The 17,763-nt window shown below is 43.2% G+C and overlaps 1 protein-coding gene across 3 annotated transcripts; it reads left to right on the top strand.

Moving 5' to 3' along the window:
- The first annotated feature begins 308 nt into the window (after positions 1-308).
- Positions 309-9,082, top strand: osr1 (odd-skipped related transcription factor 1). 3 transcript variants are annotated; one of them, XM_087977200.1, is made up of 3 exons: positions 309-517; positions 7,358-8,054; positions 8,494-9,082. In XM_087977200.1, exons 1-3 carry the CDS (start codon positions 406-408, stop codon positions 8,627-8,629), a joined length of 945 nt encoding a protein of 314 aa, XP_087833326.1. In that variant the 5' UTR covers positions 309-405; the 3' UTR covers positions 8,630-9,082. The 3 variants fall into 3 exon arrangements, with proteins under 3 accessions (XP_087833326.1, XP_043532319.1, XP_043532346.1); XM_043676384.2 differs by lacking the exon at positions 309-517 and adding an exon at positions 5,806-5,995; XM_043676411.2 differs by lacking the exon at positions 309-517 and adding an exon at positions 6,036-6,318.
- Positions 9,083-17,763: the final 8,681 nt, after the last annotated feature.

Below are 17,763 nucleotides of genomic sequence, written 5' to 3' on the forward strand. Positions count from 1 at the left end.
TCTCCCCCTCCCCTCCCCTCTCTCCCCCTCCCCTCTCTCCCTCTCCCCTCCCCCTCTCTCTGCCCCTACTTCTAGCTCGACCTCGCACACTGGCCAGTCAAGGTGGTGGCTTGCAGCTGTGGGGAGACGGCTCCCTGGGCTTGTTGCGCCGCTCTCTCCCTGGGTTTGTTGCGCCGCTCTCTCCCTGGGCTTGTTGCGCCGCTCTCTCGCTGGGCTTGTTGCGAACTTTGCTGCAACTTTGTGTCAGAGCGGAAAACCTGGGATTGGTGGGGCCGGCTGGCAGCGCAGTGCGCCTGCGCCGTCAGGCTATTTCTCCCAGGACTCGGTTGAAATAGGAGTTAGTTCAGGGGCTGTCCAGGATTGCAGCTCCGCTCAGCACCGGCCCCTGTGTGCCCAGCTCACAGCATGCCAACCTGGCTATGCGCTTGTGCCACCACTTCCGCCAGCTCCATCTCCGCCGTTCGCTCAAACGAAGAAGCGGCGAGTCTAGCAGCGGCAGACGAAGTCCCCGGCTCAGGTAACTCTCACTGTCCCTCCTCTCCCTTCCTTCGCACGGTGTTAGCCTGGGGAAGGGACGGGGGCATTGGGAAAGGGAAAGGGTCTGGATTGTCGGCCGAGTAGTTTCGGAGACACAGCGCACGCCGCTCGCTCACCAGGCAATGTGTTTCAGTTAGAACCAGCCGAGAGACTCCAGATGTCCATCTCAATGGCAACTTGCCCCTTTCCTGCAGTGTCTGGGTGTTTGTGTGGGGGGTGTTTGTGTGTGTGGGGGGGGGGGTTGTTTGTGTGGGGGGGTGTTTGTGTGGGTTTATGTGTGGTATGTGAGGGTACGCGTGTATGGATTTACGTGTTTGTTTCTGTGGGGATGTGTGGGGGGTGTTTCTGTGGAGCTGTGTGTGTCTATGTGTGTAGGGGTGTTTATTGTGTGTGGGGAGAGGTGTTTGTGTGTGGGGTGTTGATGTGGAGTGTGTGTGTGTTTCTGTGTGTCTGTGTGGGGGGAGGGAGGTGTTAGTGTGGAGTGTGTGCATGCCTGTGTGTGTGTCTGTGTGTGGGGGTGTTGATGTGGAGTGTGTGTCTGTGTGTGTGGGGGGTTGATGTGGAGTGTGTGTGTGGGGATGATGATGTGGAGTCTGTGTGTGTGTCTATGTGTGTGGGGGGAATGTTGATGTGGAGTGTGTGTCTGTGTGTGGGGATGATGATGTGGAGTGTGTGTCTGTGTGTGGGGATGATGATGTGCAGTGTGTGTGTGTGTGTCTGTGTGTGTGGGGGGTTGATGTGGAGTATGTGTGTGTGTCTGTGTGTGGGTGTGTGTGTGTGGGGGGGGGGGGGGGAATGTTGATGTGGAGTGTGTGTGTGAGTTTATGAAGAACCTGTATTGTGTTGCTCAGTGGGAATGTCCGGATGACCCTATTAGTTTACATGAGTCTAACTCTGTATACAGAGCCAGAGTTAGACACAAACCCAGATCGACTTGTGTTTCGGAAAATCGAAGTTGTGTCTTCCCCTCCCTCTGTCCTTCGCTCCCTCCCTCGCTCCCTTCGTGTCCGATCACACTGTGGGACCACGATTTGGATCCAGCGAAGGGACCCGTACAGTTCCCTTCTCCCCAGTTGAGGTCCCTCTCCCTGTTTGCAATGAGAAATTATCTTGTAAGCTTTGACAGTGTCTGGGAGAACACGTGCTGGATCGAAACACCATGGGAACTACTTCCCGCTCACCTGAATCCAATCGATCCCACTGCTGCTGCTCAGAGACATCACTTTTCAAAGTGGCGTTTGTTGATATTTTACCCAACTCATTCGGAAGCAGTCCGGAGCGGTACAGTGGTGAAGAGCACACTAGCTTTATCCGAAAGTCCAGTCAGGCTATTGTGGTGATCCCAGCTGTTTCCGGTACAGGCTACAGTTTGCTCCTATTAAATGCATCCTTTAATAGGATGCATTTAATAAGAGATTCCAGAGCGGTTAATAAGACTGTTATTAACAGGGTTAAACGCGCCGAGCTCGTTTTATCCCCCAAAATGCCTTTGCTTTATCTCCACAAACTAAAACTTTCTCAAAGTATGACTTCAGACAAACGAAAACTTCTTTTTCAGTTGAGAAGCGAAGTATAATTCTAATTTACAAATGACGTCCAGCTTAGCTTTTAAAACGCGTTGCCAAACTAGTGAGGGAGCGTAAAAACTCGAGCCGTACTGGACAATAATTCAAATCGTCTTTTATGATAATACATTTTAAAAGCTAAAGGCTAGTCCACCCCAAAGTTTTCCGCGTTAAACCGAGTAACAGGACAGACTAGCACCATCTGTGGCCTGTGTGTTTCCAGCGGCCTCAAGTTTTATTCAGGAGTTTCAAATGGAATTGTGTTAAAGGCCCCGAAGATTACATTTCTTCAGCAGCATGGGACGTATATATTAAGGTGGGGGTCCCTTAGTGCCCTCACATAGAGATAAGTCTTTTCATCAGAAGCATGCTGGAATCCGTGAAGGGTCGATAAGTAAAGAGAAGACAGGCTTCCCTCAAACTGGGATATCAAATAGCTGTAAGCGCGACTCCTACTCGCGCTGTACACCTTGGATTGAAACCTTTCCTCAGAGTATTCTCCTGCTTTCGATTTGTTTCCCCCCACTCTCTGCATGTTGATGTTGTTTGTTTGTCTTACTCGGTATATTCGTCAGCAGTGCTCAATGTAAAGTCCTCCGAGCCCCTTTTATTCTCCAGAGTACTGATTGTGATAATCTGATGAATAATGGTGCTCTCGAATCATTTAGAGCGTTGATCGAAAGGCAAATGCCGATTGATATCTCGCAGCGCGCCCGACGTCCCGATATTCTCGAGTTCCATTGAACCAGTGCGTTTCTGATCAGAACCTCCATCAGCCTCACAGCTGGATTATTCAGAAAGCAGATGCACTGTCGAGTTTCTCATCTTTTATTGCAGGGCAAACTTATCTTGGAAGATTGAAATTTATTTCGCTTTATTTCAAGCAGTTTGTGTTAATTGTTTAGGAAGCCAACTTGCCGGTTTTGTTTTAACACGGTGATCTGTGGTATTTTCATGTGATCAAGAAGCGGCACTCTAAGTTTAAGATTTGATTCGTTTAACGGAAAGCCAATGTCAGTTAGGTCAGCGAGCGAGAAACAGCATCGCTCACAAACGAATTTTGGCTAATCCAACCTGAAATGGATTGTTGTTTGCAATTCGCGGGAAAGGTAAAACCGAGTTGGACTCTCCCGGTTTAGTTTCTGCTCACTCGGACGCAGTGAAAGGATCATGTTTTGAGAGGGACTGAGGAAACAGTGTTATGTTTATCACATTGGCAGGGAATCGCTTCGTATTTTAACACGCTCCCCGTTCTTAACTTCACCGAAATTGAGGGAACCGGCCGTTCATATTCATTAACGTTTTAGGTTTTGCATTAAGGAGGAGTTTGCCATTTGTCCATTATACTCATTATTGCATTTCTGTGTATGTGGCACTCTCACAACTTTGCCGCAAAGTGCAGAATTAACGTCGTTTATGAGACGGTATACCTGAGCAAAACGTTAACTGTGAAACCAGACTCAAGTAGGATCATGGCCATTATATTTACCACCGTAACCGGCGAAACCCCGTGTGATTTTTATAAATACAGTGTTGGAGCAGGTGCTGAACAAATCACCCTTCTATTCTCTCCTGAACTTTCCCTCGTCGGCCTCACACTCTCTCTCCGCGATCTCCGAGCTTTCTGCTTGGTTTTACTGGAGAGATCCGATTCTCTCGCGTCGAAATTGTCAGGCCCAGAATTTTTTGGAACTCACTCAGCGATACTTCAATTGTTGCAGCCCCTCGCGCCTTTTCGAGTGTTTTGTAATGGACTGTTACTGTCGATTTTTTTGTTTTAAAAAATGGGCCTATTACACAGAGTTGTGTAATGGTACAGTGTTCAGGTCTGTACATGTTAGCTCCCATTGAATGTGTATACTACTGTCCGTCAGTAACAAGCACCTGTAGATGTTGTAAAAATACTTTCGTTTTGGAAACATGTCCTTCTTTACAAAAAAAAGTCACCAAGGTCCATAAAAAAGCTGCGCCTTGATAAGGGAAACTGAACTTGGACGGGGTTTTGAGGTGGCTGCAATACGTTCTGAGTTCGCTGACAGTGTCTATAGCTGTTACTGCCATAATTTAAATAGTTTCAGGCTGAATAGGAGTTGCTTCTCCCAAGAGATTTCCCTGTTCGCTGCCTCGCGGTTTACTTGTACTGTTAGCCACTTCATGGTCTCTGTAGTCAATTCATGCAATTTACGATTTGTCTTTGAAGAGGCGTGGACGGAGATCTCCCTCTCCCTATCTCGGAGTCGGTATTTGTGCTTTTAAAATCGTTCGTTACGTCCTTCTGGACGGAACTCTCTGCTGCCTGCTCTGACACTCTCTGTTTTCCAATGCTGTCATCGCGGGCAAGCTAATTTGTGAAAATACCATCCTATTTACTCTTGGGTAAATGCTCTACGTGTTATATTCTGCGCATATATTGAAACGGTTTCTCAGGGCTCTGTGGGAATTACACCCGAATGTATTTGTTGATTCAGGGGATATGAGAGGATATCTTTCTATTGGCCCCTTGAGACCGTGTACAAACGTAATATTGTTCCCTGCTGGTTATTTCTGTATTTGCTGTAGATGCCAGTGCATTTGATTGAAGATAAATTAAACTGATTCTCACTTGTTTTATAGAGTATCTGGATTAAACTGTTGAATTCAGTTTGAAAGTGCTCCGATAAATTAAGAGGGATGTTTAAACGGCCAATTTATTATAGCGCTTTTGCACAGGACTGCATCGGTACAAGTGAATATGATTTTTTTTAAAATATGGTTTTGTGGTTATCTTTCAAGATAATAGGGTCGCGGTCAAAAGGCTCAATTGAAATAGGACTCACAGATCAAATGGGTGACTGTTATGAAGAAATCGAGACCAGAGTTAGCTATGCCCTTTGTCTGAATTAACACCAAGGATAGATATTTCTCTGTAAGACTCAACTAAATGTCTTCGAAACCTACAATTAGGAGGTTTAATTTTAATTGACTTTTTTAATATACGTACCCGCACAAAGACATTCGATAAAACTGAACGTACGTGACGTGTTTCAGATATTTAAATCAGCCCCACATAAAATGATTGATGCAACGCAACTCGTTCACTTTGAACCTGTTTTCACTTTTTAATTTCTCTGACAGTTGTAACAACCAGCAGAGCAGGTTCGTTCGTTACTGAATGTTGCAATCCAGTTCGTGAAATAAAACTAGTTATTTCATTTCGACCAATTACTGTTACCGTAAGAATGAGTGAGATCGGATTGGTTGCTACACTACAGTATAGGTTAACATAATAGGAGCTAATCAGCATCTAATACAATTACACTTGCATAACCCAGCCCTGGGATTTCACGCACACACACACACACACACATTTCCCGTGACTGGTTGCATTGAGTATTATCTGCCGTGACTGTTGAGAGGTAAAGGAGATTTCTGGTGTGACTTTTCTTACCAACAAGAATGGAAACTCTCACCAATTAGCAAAGCCAATCTTAGCGAAATGTCACAGTGTTTTATTCTGGGTCAATGCAGAGGAATTCCACATGATGTCAGTTCGTTTGAAATGATTTATACCGATTACTGTTCTGGGTCTGCGCGTTTTATAAAGTCAAGCTCGGCGTCTGAACGAGACGGCAAAGCGACCCGAAAGGTTCTTTCAGAAATTCCCTTTGTTTTTGAGAAGTGACTTCCCCCCCCCCCACCCCCCCAAGTGATTCGCGGTTGCCTTCTGAAAGGAAATTTGGAACCACTGGCGGGATCTTCCTAATGGTCTGAAGGGAGAGAACATTACTCCAGAGTGCACTAAAACCCGCTGCTGAGCTTAACGCCAAACAACACTAACGAGCTGAGTCCCACCTGGTTTACCGGGACACACCAACGGTCAAGTGATTCCCACCGCTTCGCTCGGAGTTCACGGCGTATGTACAACCTGCAGCGTTCAACACTGACTGCAGGCTTCTGACAGCGACTGGCCGGGGGACCACCGATTCGCTGCTGGAGGAATATAGGAGGGGGAACATGGATCTAAAACGAGAGAGCAATCTCAGCAGTAGATGGGGGCTGCTTTAAACCACATCTACCGCTACCATAGCGGCGGGATTTCGTTAAAGTCAGGAACCTTTGATCCAATCGACCGACCGCATAAAACAGACCTCATTGTGAGGCTGTCCCTTTGATGTGGAGCCGGTTTTAAAAAGTTTCAATTTGCACTCATCCTTTTACATCGATGGCCAGCACTCCGGTGCTGATAAATAAGAATTAATAATATATTTGGGTTTCTACTTTTACGAGTTTATTGCTTGCAATGTTCTTTTGTCTTTTTTTTCACTAGACAGGAGAGTTTTATTTGTGTTTGTTAAACACGCTGTCCCCACAGTAAAATTCCGAATAGTCAGGTCAAACCCGCCGGTTCCAAATCCATCTGTGCATTTGGAAAGCTGCAAGTCCCACTTCTCACTGCCACCGCCTTTATAGGTGGTTTCGCGTGGAATCTCGGACCGTTTTCATTTTAATTCATTTTCAGGCCATAGTGAGGCACTTTTCCGGGAAAAAAAAATATTGCGGGAGTCCGTGGTTGGGATTCGTTGTGTGTTTTTTTTAAATGATTTAGCGAGGCAGCAAATGAGCGACCACTCGGGACAAAGATACCCGCCTGTGACTAGAGAATACATTCCCCTTCTGATAGCAGGGTTCTAGAGCCGGGAGAAACACTGCCTCAGCTGGTCTGGCAGCTGGCAGCATCTGTGCCCAAGTGAGCCTGCTTGTTTCTATCTGCATAGAATTTCTCCAGCCATTTCTGTTTCTGTTTCAGATCTCCGCCCTCCGCTGTATCTTGCCCGAATTCGACTGTTCTCTCACTGTAGGTTATGTGTAGAGGCTGAGCTGGAATATAGGAACAGGAGTCGGCCATTCAACCCTTTGAGCCTGTTCCTGAATCCAATGAGATCATGAGAGACTGATGGTGGAACTCCATTTAGCCGACTTTGGCCCGATCCCTTAACCCATTTGCTTAATTAAAAAAAAAGCAACTGATCCCTCATCCACTGCTGTTTGTGGGAGAGTTCCAGACAGCTGCCACCCTGTGTGTGTACAGGTGCATTCTAACACCTCCCCTGAAGCTCTGGCCCTCATTCTGACCATACCCCTAAATTCTAGATTACCCATGCGGTGGGATTAATCCAGGATTACCCACGCTGGTCATATTTGCCAATCAGTTAAATCTTCGATAAGACAGGGTGTAACGCAGCCACTCACTGCCTGTCTTTTGTTTTGACTCCTAGGTTTCTGCAAATTGGCCAGGTCTCCCGCAAACCAAGTGCCTCCGAATAGCACTATGGGCAGTAAGACCATCCCGGCGCCAGTGCCTATTCATCCATCGCTGCAGCTGGCCAACTATGCTTTCCTGCAAGCTTCCAACGGCATGCCGAGCCCTTCCGAGCAGCTGCACAACCTGTATGGGTTCAGCACCCTGCACACCGTCCATCTCCACCAGTGGACACTGGGTTACCCTCCAATGCCACTACCCCGTTCCTCTTTCTCCAAAGTGCCTGCCGTTTCCGCTCTGGTGGACACGCGATTCCAATTGCCCGCAATCCCGATCTTCCCGCACGTGTTCCAGCCGAAGCAGGAATCCAGCAGCTTCCCCAACAAGACCAGACCCAGGTTTGACTTCGCGAATTTGGCCATCGCGGCCACCCAGGAGGATCAGCCCAGTCTGGGTCAGTTGGATGGACAGTGCTCTCCCTCGGTCATTGGCTCCCTGCTGGATGCCACCAAGTTATCCCCGGAGAGGAAGCCCACCAGGGGCAGGCTGCCGGCCAAAACCAAAAAAGAATTTGTCTGTAAATTCTGCGGGAGGCACTTTACTAAATCTTACAATCTTCTCATACACGAAAGGACCCATACGGACGAACGACCCTACACGTGTGACATTTGTCACAAGGCATTTAGGAGGCAGGATCATCTCCGTGACCACAGGTGAGAAAGGCATCGGCGTTTGACTTGCCAGGGCCCAGCACTTGTTCACTTGTCCAACACCGGCGTCTCCAAATCATCATTTGCGAAGGTTGAACACCACAGATGATTTGTGAAATCGTGCACCTAAATTGCTTGTCCAGCCACCTATCCATTACAAAGAATAGCAGAACGTGCTGGAGAAACTCAGCAGATCTGGCAGCATCTCAGGGGAGAGAGAAAACAAAGTTAAGGATCCCCTGTTTCTCTCTCTCTCACTCAACGCACCTGCTGAGTTTCTCCAGCACTTTCGGTTTTAGTTTCGAATTTTCAACATCCGCGGGTGTTCGTCCTAAGATGTATTCATTCGAATGGTTCAAAGCCACGCTATTATTTTTTTGTGAGCTCGGTTAATTCGAATGACAAATAACAAGACTTTTTTTCTCTCTGTTTTTAAATGTAGGTACATTCACTCCAAAGAGAAACCATTCAAATGTCAAGAATGCGGTAAAGGATTTTGCCAGTCCAGAACGTTAGCTGTTCACAAAACACTGCATGTGCAGGTAAAAGAGCTGAAAACCTCTAAAATAAAGTGCTGAGCATAGTTATCTACAAACATGTCTCAGAGAGGAACACTGAGGAAATGCGGACAGACCTGTCAAATTCGGACACAGCATGGACTATATCCAATCTGCTGCTGTTCTTTTCTGTTACTTGTATTCCAATACAGATTATCTGCGGCATTCTGCTATGGGAAGACCTGTTTCTAAAGTCTGAGCACACAAAAAAAATCGTTTTGTTTCGTTAGATGCCCCTTGAATCGAAGGCGCTTGAACTGTGTGTCCCACCTCCGGCAGGAACTTGGGAGTTGGAAGGTGATGATGTGTCTTCTGTGTTTAACAGGGATCTCCGCACAAATGCTCGGCGTGTGGCAAAGTGTTTAATCAGAGAAGCAACTTGAGAACTCATCTCCTCACTCACACTGACATAAAGCCTTACCACTGCCGTCAGTGTGCCAAGCTGTTCCGCAGGAACTGCGATCTGAGGCGTCACAGACTCACTCACCTTCTCAGAACCAAGCCCGGATTACCAAGGGCTGCAGTATGTGCAGACAGACCTGAGTGGAGTTACCAGGCCTGGTCACCCCCGAGTTTAGAATTGTAGGATGGAGTAGTGACCTAATCTCAGCCAGGAACCAAAGAAGGCGACACTATTGGAGACGCTGTGATGTTTGAATGTACAAGGAACGCCTGACTGAGAGAGAGAGAGGATTGAGGGACAGTGTGTCATCTGGGAATAGGAAACCATGGTTAATGTGACGGTAGGATACAAAGCGGAGACTCAAAACTTCAGGCCCTTGTGATGAAAATCTAATACCACCCAAAACACAAATAGTGCAGCAACGTACTGTGGCTGGGTGGAAAACTGCAATCCAAGGCTGCAGTAGCTTTGAACTGCATTGTGTGAATGACTGCAGTCAGCTGAGCTCAGTGTTAAAACCGTGGGCACACCTTCGTTAGAAAACAAAACAGAAACGAAATCAGAACAAAGGAACACTCAACCATACAATGTAAGGACAGTCGAAGCGACATTCCAATCGGCGGGATTTTTTTAACACAAATTGTTCTTTGTAAATTTTTTTTGGCACTTTACGCTGTTTATTTTTTACTATTTTCATGTATCACTGGATTTCTAATCTTTTGAAACGAATAAATTGCCATTTTAAGGCAGCACGCTGAACATTGCTTTACTTGAACAACACAGGACTGTCAGTTTGGGACCAGTGTGTGTTGCTTCCGTTCACAGAGAGCAAATGAATTTGATTTAAAAAAACACACACCAGTTACAAGACGTCCAGGTATTTTCATCAAAAACCTCCAGGTATTTTCAAAGAGGCCGTGGTCCATTGCTTCGCCTCGCTCATATCAGCTATCTTATATATAAAACATGTCCACAATTTTTCAGATATTCGTTGACATTTTAATACATCTCAGGATTTATGAAAAGGCGTTGCCTCTGATGTGATCTCTGTGTGTGTGTGTGTGTGTGTGGGGGGGGGGGGGGGGGGGGGAAGCCTTGGGGTAAAATAATTTTCACATTGAAAGTAAAGGGTTTCTCTTTTCTAGCCCTCTAACAGATTTCAAGTTAGCGATATGCCGGTCCGAATGGCCATGGGAAGATTCGTGGAATCTGAACTAAAAGCCGCACTGTCAGGAGAACTTTGAAACTGTCAATTCTCGTTAGTAAACTTACCTCACACACAGGTTTTGAACATCCATTGAATTGACCAGGTCTGATCTGATCTCCAAAAACATGCAGGCTTATTAAAAAAATCATAATTAAACCAAATTACCCCTTTGTTGTAATATTTAATTTTGCATTTCAATTTCAACCGGAAAACACAATGTCTTCTCTCTGTTTTTGTTCTAACAAAGTCGTTTTGAGCGCTGGCGAATTCACTGAACGAATTAAGGCGCGGTGAATTATTTTCACACGGAATTTGCCTGTTTTTTTTTACGCAGATCGGGGCACGTTAACCTTAAACAAACAAAACATCTGCGGATGCTGGAAATCAGATACAAAAACAGGAATTGCTGGAAAATCTCAGCAGGTCTGGCAGCATCTGTGCAGAGAAATCAGAGTTAACGTTTTGTATCCAGTGACCCTTTTCCAGAATTGATGGAAACTAGGCGAATGCTGGTATTATTGTTCAGTTCGGTTTCTTGAGCAATTTTGTGTAAAACTCTGGGTTAATCTGCAGGTGTATATGCTGATAGCTGGGACATCCGCCGAGTCAGGTGCCTGTAGAGTACTGGTTGTCACAACGTTATAGGGCAAATCAAAAATCCCCTTAGAACCACATTGGCAAACAGCAGGATATCTGGACGAGCCCAGAATTTATTTATCGAACCCAATTACTGTCCTGGCGTCTTTTCTTTTTAATCATTGTTGTCACATGTACCCACTTCTATTGAAGTAAAGGCATCGAAAAATCCACACAGGAAAACCTGACTTGTCCGATTTTCTTTTGCCCAAATGCTGTATTTTTCTTTCAGACTTCCAGCATCTCCAGCTTTTATTTACCTTTCAGCTCTCTGTTCACTCTACTTGGCTGGAAATCCCGTTGCAACGGTTTGGAGAGACCCAGCAATGGATAAATATTTAGAGAGGCAATGTTCACATTTTCTGTGTATTTCGACTACCCACGGTCTGAAGCTGAAAATACTGAGGAGTTGGAAAGGACAGTGTAGGATTTTGTTTTAACCGCGTTTAACATCAAATTGGAGATTGTCTCTCAGTTTTTTTAAACTGAAGTGTTTAGAATTTTTAAATTAAGTTCTCTGCCTTTGGGCTTATGGTGCAAGAATAGCTCTGGTGTCACAAAAGAGACCATTTTACAGTAACTCTAAAGTTGTGGAATCTCTGGAGTAACAGAAAGTCCATCGGTGAATTATTGCTTGTATTATTGCTAAGCTTCGAATTTAAAGGTAAACATACTTAAAAATGGGAATGAGGAACTGGAACAAGAAATGTTACTCCTACTGTCATTTGAACAAATTTTTAGACATCTACAATTTCAATACAGATGCTTTGTTGGAACTGAAATGTTGACTCATGCCTTCTCTATAACTTGCTCTTTGACCTCTGTATATTCAATTTCTCTTCTCACTTTAATTTTTAAAAACTTAGTACATTATAGTAGTGTTAGGTAAGGGGTAAATGTAGGGGTATGGGTGGGTTGCGCTTCGGCGGGTCGGTGTGGATTTGTTGGGCCGAAGGGCCTGTTTCCACATTGTAATGTAATCTAATCTAATATAGAGAATGATACAACTGCCCTCATTAAAACAATCAAATGTTTTCTGCCAATCAGCTGTGGGCAATGATCTTTTGTTCAGGCTGGGCACTGAATGTTAACACTAATCATTTTCAGGTAACAATCACAGAGGCCAGATGTAATATGGTGCTTATTGTCTTCACTGTAGCCAGGCAGGAGGCTGGGAGAACACAGCAAGCCAGGGAGCAGCAGGATGGACAGGCAGGAGGCTGGAAGAACACAGCAACGCAGGCAGCATCAGTAGAGAAAGGAACACAGCAAGGCAGGCAGTATCAGGAGGGACAGGCAGGAGGCTGAAAGAATACAGCAACGCAGGCAGCATCAGGAGGGAAAGCAACACAGCAAGGCAGGCACCATCATCAAGAGGCTGGAAGAACATAGCAAGACAGGCAGCATCAGGACAGACAGGCAGGAGGCTGGAGGAACACAGCAAGCCAGGCAGCATCAGGCGGTGGAGAATTGTAACTCTTCTTCAGTCTTCGCTGAGCAATGATAGTGACATCTCCTGTGACACTCAGTCCAGTTTTATCTTTCCATTGCCGTACCAATATCCAAAAGCTATGCGTAAGATCGTTAAAATATCTGGAAGATTTCCTCTGATAATTTGTGTATCAACAGCTTCATGTCAATGGCATTTATTGTCCTTTGATGCTAATTACTCTACAATTTTATTTTTACTGACTTATGTTCACCAGAATTAGTTTGCAACTGAATTCATTAATTTCAAGTGGGCATTTGCAACTAACAAAGAGGAAAAAGCTTTTCCTTATATCTTAGAGGATATGCATTGGGCACAGGTGCTCAAGTCAAAAGGACAGTGTTCTAACCAATTGCACACGCAATAGTATCTTTCATTAGCAATATCTTTCATTAGCAATATCTTTAGGAATGTCTGGAGTGTGATTGTGTGTCTTGGATGAAATCAAGATATTCCCTATTTAGCAGGATATGAATATGTTATTACATCGCCTTAAAACATTTACATCAGTATTACAAGGACAGTAGTCCATTCATTCATATAAAGTTGCCATTTTGGTCTTGCATCCCTGCATCACAGATTGTTTAGTTTGTCTGTAGCAATCTTTGCTGAGTGCTATGTGTTTTGTATTTGGCAGCATGCTTGTATTATAGTTTGTTTATTTTCTATTTTCTATTGTGTGACGTACCTTGCTTAAGATTATCCATGTGTTGGTTCCTGCTTACTATTTGTACCTTATGCTTCACTCAGGGAGTCTGAGCAGTTGTGGCAACCTATAGGGTTTCATGCATGATGTACCCTGAAGCTATGGATAGTGATGGTAGAGACTTCAACTTGCTTTCCATCACATGCCTGACCAGGAATCTCTGTTGCTATTACCATCTGCCATTGGTCCATGTTTGAAGGTGTTGTTGGATGTTGATAATTGATCTATGTAACAACGCTATGAATATATCTTCCTTGGCTTTCAGGTTCTGTAGTGTGACTTGAGGTTCAGAAGCAAGGATGCAACCCTTTGTGTCACAAACCTCCTTCATTTACCATTTAACAATGGTCATATACTTTTATTGTAAACTCTCCGCTTTTAATATGTGCTTAAATGATTCTGTTTGTGTCTCACCAGAAGAACTCTGCTCTCTGAATTAGATGGCAGGGTTCAATCCTCACATTAGAACTTAACCATCTAGTGTAGGTTGATGTTGAACAGGGGTTACATTTAGAAATATACTTTCAGAAGGATTTAAAATTATTTTAAAAAAACACGTCTATTTTTCTTGGTCAACATCCTTTAACCAATGGTTCCAAAACATATTAACTGATTAATCATCTCATTTATAACTTGTAGAAGTTTGTAATATTCAATTTAACAAAATATTTTGCAATTTTACAGCAGTAATTGAACTTCAAAATACGTTAAATACAAATATATTCTTTACGATAGACGATCCGCTGTTTGGTGTGTCATGTACTGATTGCTGCATACATTCTTCTCAATGCGTTTACCTGTTTAGTGTGTCATGAAAACCTCACAGTTTGTTGTCTTTTGTTTTTTTGTTGTACAGTGTTTACTTTGACCAAGTATTTAACTACTACATGAACAAAAAATGCTGGAGATCACAGCAGGTCAGGCAGCATCCATGCAGAGAAAGCAAGCTAACATGTCGAGACTACATGACCCTTCAGCAGAGCTGAAAAGTCATCTAGACTCAAAACGTCAGCTTGCTCTCTCTCTCTCTCTCTCTCACTCTCTCTCTCTCTCTCTCCATGGATGCTGTCTGGGCAGCTGTGATCTCCAGCATTTTTTTGTTTTCTTTTCAGATTCCAGCACCTGCTGTAATTTGCTCCTATTTTTAACTACTACATAATTTCCACTGTGTGAAATAATAAGGGCTAAGAATGATTAATGCCTGAAGCAAGGTGTGTTCCATGCAGCAACTAAACTACATTCTGGCACATCTGCAACAGATTTGTGTCCCAAGGTCTGTCCTAAATTGAGTTCTGGGGACTCAGCATTATAATAGTGAATGCCATCTAGAAGATTTCCTCTTAAACTATTTTGTAAAAAGAATCTCAAGGTCTTTGTTTTCTCATCAGTCTTCCATGGTTTGATCTTAGAAAAGCTCTTATTAACTTCTGCCATGTTTTGGAGGCTTCCCTAAAAAAATACATTATTCATGGTGCATGTAACAGAGGAGCTTCTCCACTTAGGCACTCATGATGCATGTGAGGGGTACAGTCAGGAAAAGGCACTGCCTCGTTCATTATTCACCATCCATTAGTTTTAATAAGCAGTAAATCATTGAGTGGGAATGTAACATCTCCCAATGTGTTTTACTCACATGCAATAGAAACATGCAAGCATGCAAATAAGACAGATAAAACGAAACAGCTGGTCCATCTCATTCAAATATGTTGCAACCCAACAATACAACCCTTACTCGTCCTCACACATGAACAGCTCAGCTTCTTTCTCTGGGGAGATGGGAAAAAAAACCCACAAGTTATTCAGAAAAAAACTAGGCTGATTCAGGGAATAAAGAATTCCAGGAAATTCCTCTCTGCCTCCCTAATTTCATCAAAAACAAGGTCTGGCAATGACAAAATAAATTTCCGAATAACCCACTAATGTTTTGCTAATGATGTCAGCCTCCACTCAGAGTTTGCTCACCTCCATTTTGAATCTTTGCAGTGAATCTGCATTCACTGTATGAGCTGTCAACCTTTTCCACAAGTCAAAGTAAAGAAAAACCTGGAATCAGTCTGGGAAATGGAAAGGGTCCTGACATTTAATATATTGTAAACTAAAGGGTGCTGAAGTGTGAAATCTGATTAATCTATTTGTAACTTTATGAATAATTTGTACAATGTAGATTTAGCATAATGAGTTTTCTTTCATTCATATTTATATAACTTGGAATCTCAGTTGCTATGCTAATTTCTTCATTATTTTGCACTCTGATCTAACCCAAAGCACTCATACGTAAAAGTGCTTGGGCTCTGAAACATAAGTCACTCTACCTCGATATCCTCTTTAAGTCTTATCATTTAATTTATATTTTCATTATCTATTCTTTCACCCAAAATTATTCGGTTAACATGTCTATTTAATTTTATTGAACCATTATCCATCTGATCTTTTTCACAATTAACCATACTTGCCATTGGCATCGCCATCTGCTAATTTGTGTTCCTTTATCTGAGTCCAATTGTTTATGTATTTCAGTTCAAAAACATCCATTAACCATTGCTCTCTGATAGTGACTGTTTGGCTAACTTCATCACCATAACGCCTTATTTTATTTTAATACATAACAATATACTAGCTAGGAGTAGGCCATCTAGTCCTTCGAGCCTGCTCTGCCATTCAATAAGATCATGGTTGATCTTTTCGTGGCCTCAGCTCCACTTACCCGCCCTCTCACCGTAACCATTAATTCATTGGTCAAAAACTACTTATCTTTAAAAACCTTTACCGGGGAAGCCTCAACCACTTCATTAGATGGAGAATTCCATCGATTCACAACCCTCTGGGCGAAAAAGTTCCTTCTCAATTCCATCCTAAATCTACTTGCTATAATTTTGAGGATTTATCTTCTTGTCCTAGTTTCACACACTCGTGGAATTATTCTCTCTACTTCTATTTATATCCCTTCATAATTTTATATGTTTCTATAAGATCCCCCCTCACTCTTCCAATTTCCAATTAATATAATCCCAGTCTACTCAGTATTTCCTCATAAGCCATCCCCCTTGACTCCGGAATCAACCTAGTGAGCCTCCTCTGCACCCTCTCCAGTGCCAGTACATCCTTTCTCAAGTAAGGAGACCAAAACACATTGACCTTAGTTCTACAATGAGTTCCTGGTGTGATATTTTATCAAAACACACCTTGACAATTCAAATATTTGGAATATATTATATTTCTTTTATTAGTATACCTTCACTTAATAAAAGTTAGCTATTTTTAACGTTTTGCAACTTATTGCCTTCTGCAAATCCATTTTTTTCAGCATTAGTTTAATTTTGTGTGTCTATTGATGCTTACTAATGAATGTTGAGCTGCTTGTAGCCAGCTGTTGTATAGCTTTGTTTAACGCAGCATACCCCTGCATTATCTGAACATCTAGTGAGGTCTTCAGATATTTCTTCTCTCACTTCTCTCAGGAATTTAGGATGCATGTCATCATGGTGCAGTGCCTGGTGCATTTTGAGCTGCATCAACAACTTCAGTGGTAGTTAGTTACCCTTTTTATTTGTTCTACCATCTCCTCCTGTACTCTTCCGTTATCACCTTGGTGACACTTCCTGCAAAGCTGCAGATAGAATTCCTGACATTGCTTCATCTTGTTTAGGAAACTTTCTTTTCTTGTCTTTGGGCCAGCATTTTAATTTTCATTTTAATCTTATTTATCCATCTACAGAACATCAGCTTGTGAGAATATTAGAATTATTTCCTGGTCAAAAGTATCCAATTGGATGTTTTTTCTTTTACCAATTATTCTTTTGAATATATCTGGGTGAGTTTCAGTTCATCATGCTGAAATTTGTTGTCATTTCCAAATAATGACCTTTATATTGACTACATCTTCTATTCACTGCCTGTAACTAACTTATTTACATTACTGATTAGGGATAGTCAACATGGCTTTGTGCGTGGGAAATCATGTCTCACAAACTTGATTGAGTTTTTTTGAAGAAGTAACAAAAAAGATTGATGAGGGCAGAGCAGTAGATGTGATCTATATGGACTTCAGTATGGCATTCGGCAAGGTTCCCCATGGGAGACTGATTAGCATGGTTAGATCTCATGGAATACAGGGAGAACTAGCCATTTGGATACAGTACTGGCCTGTGACCAGTGGAGTGCCACAAGGATCGGGGCTGGGCCCTCTACTTTTTGTCATTTACATAAATGATTTGGATGTGAGCTTATATGAGGTACAGTTAGTAAGTTTGCAGATGACACCAAAATTGGAGGTGTAGTGGACAACGAAGAGGGTTACTTCAGATTACAACAGGATCTGGACCAGATGGGCCAATGGGCTGAGAAGTGGCAGATGGAGTTTAATTCAGATAAATGCGAGGTGCATTTTGGGAAAGCAAATCTTAGCAGGACTTATATACTTAATGGAAAGGTCCTAGGGAGTGTTGCTGAACAAAGAGACCTTGGAGTGCAGGTTCATAGCTCCTTGAAAGTGGAGTCGCACGTAGATAGGATAGTGAAGAAGGCGTTTGGTATGCTTTTCTTTATTGGTCAGAGTATTGAGTACAGGAGTTGGGAGGTCATGTTGTGGCTGTACAGGACATTGGTTAGGCCACTGTTGGAATATTGTGTGCAATTCTGGTCTCCTTCCTATCAGAAAGATGTTGTGAAACTTGAAAGGGTTCAGAAAAAATTTACAAGGATGTTGCCAGGGTTG

The sequence above is a fragment of the Chiloscyllium plagiosum genome, unplaced genomic scaffold (assembly GCF_037043375.1).
Source record: "Chiloscyllium plagiosum isolate Xiang-an unplaced genomic scaffold, Cpla_swu_hap1 HiC_scaffold_3, whole genome shotgun sequence".
NCBI classification, from domain to species: Eukaryota; Metazoa; Chordata; class Chondrichthyes; order Orectolobiformes; family Hemiscylliidae; genus Chiloscyllium; species Chiloscyllium plagiosum.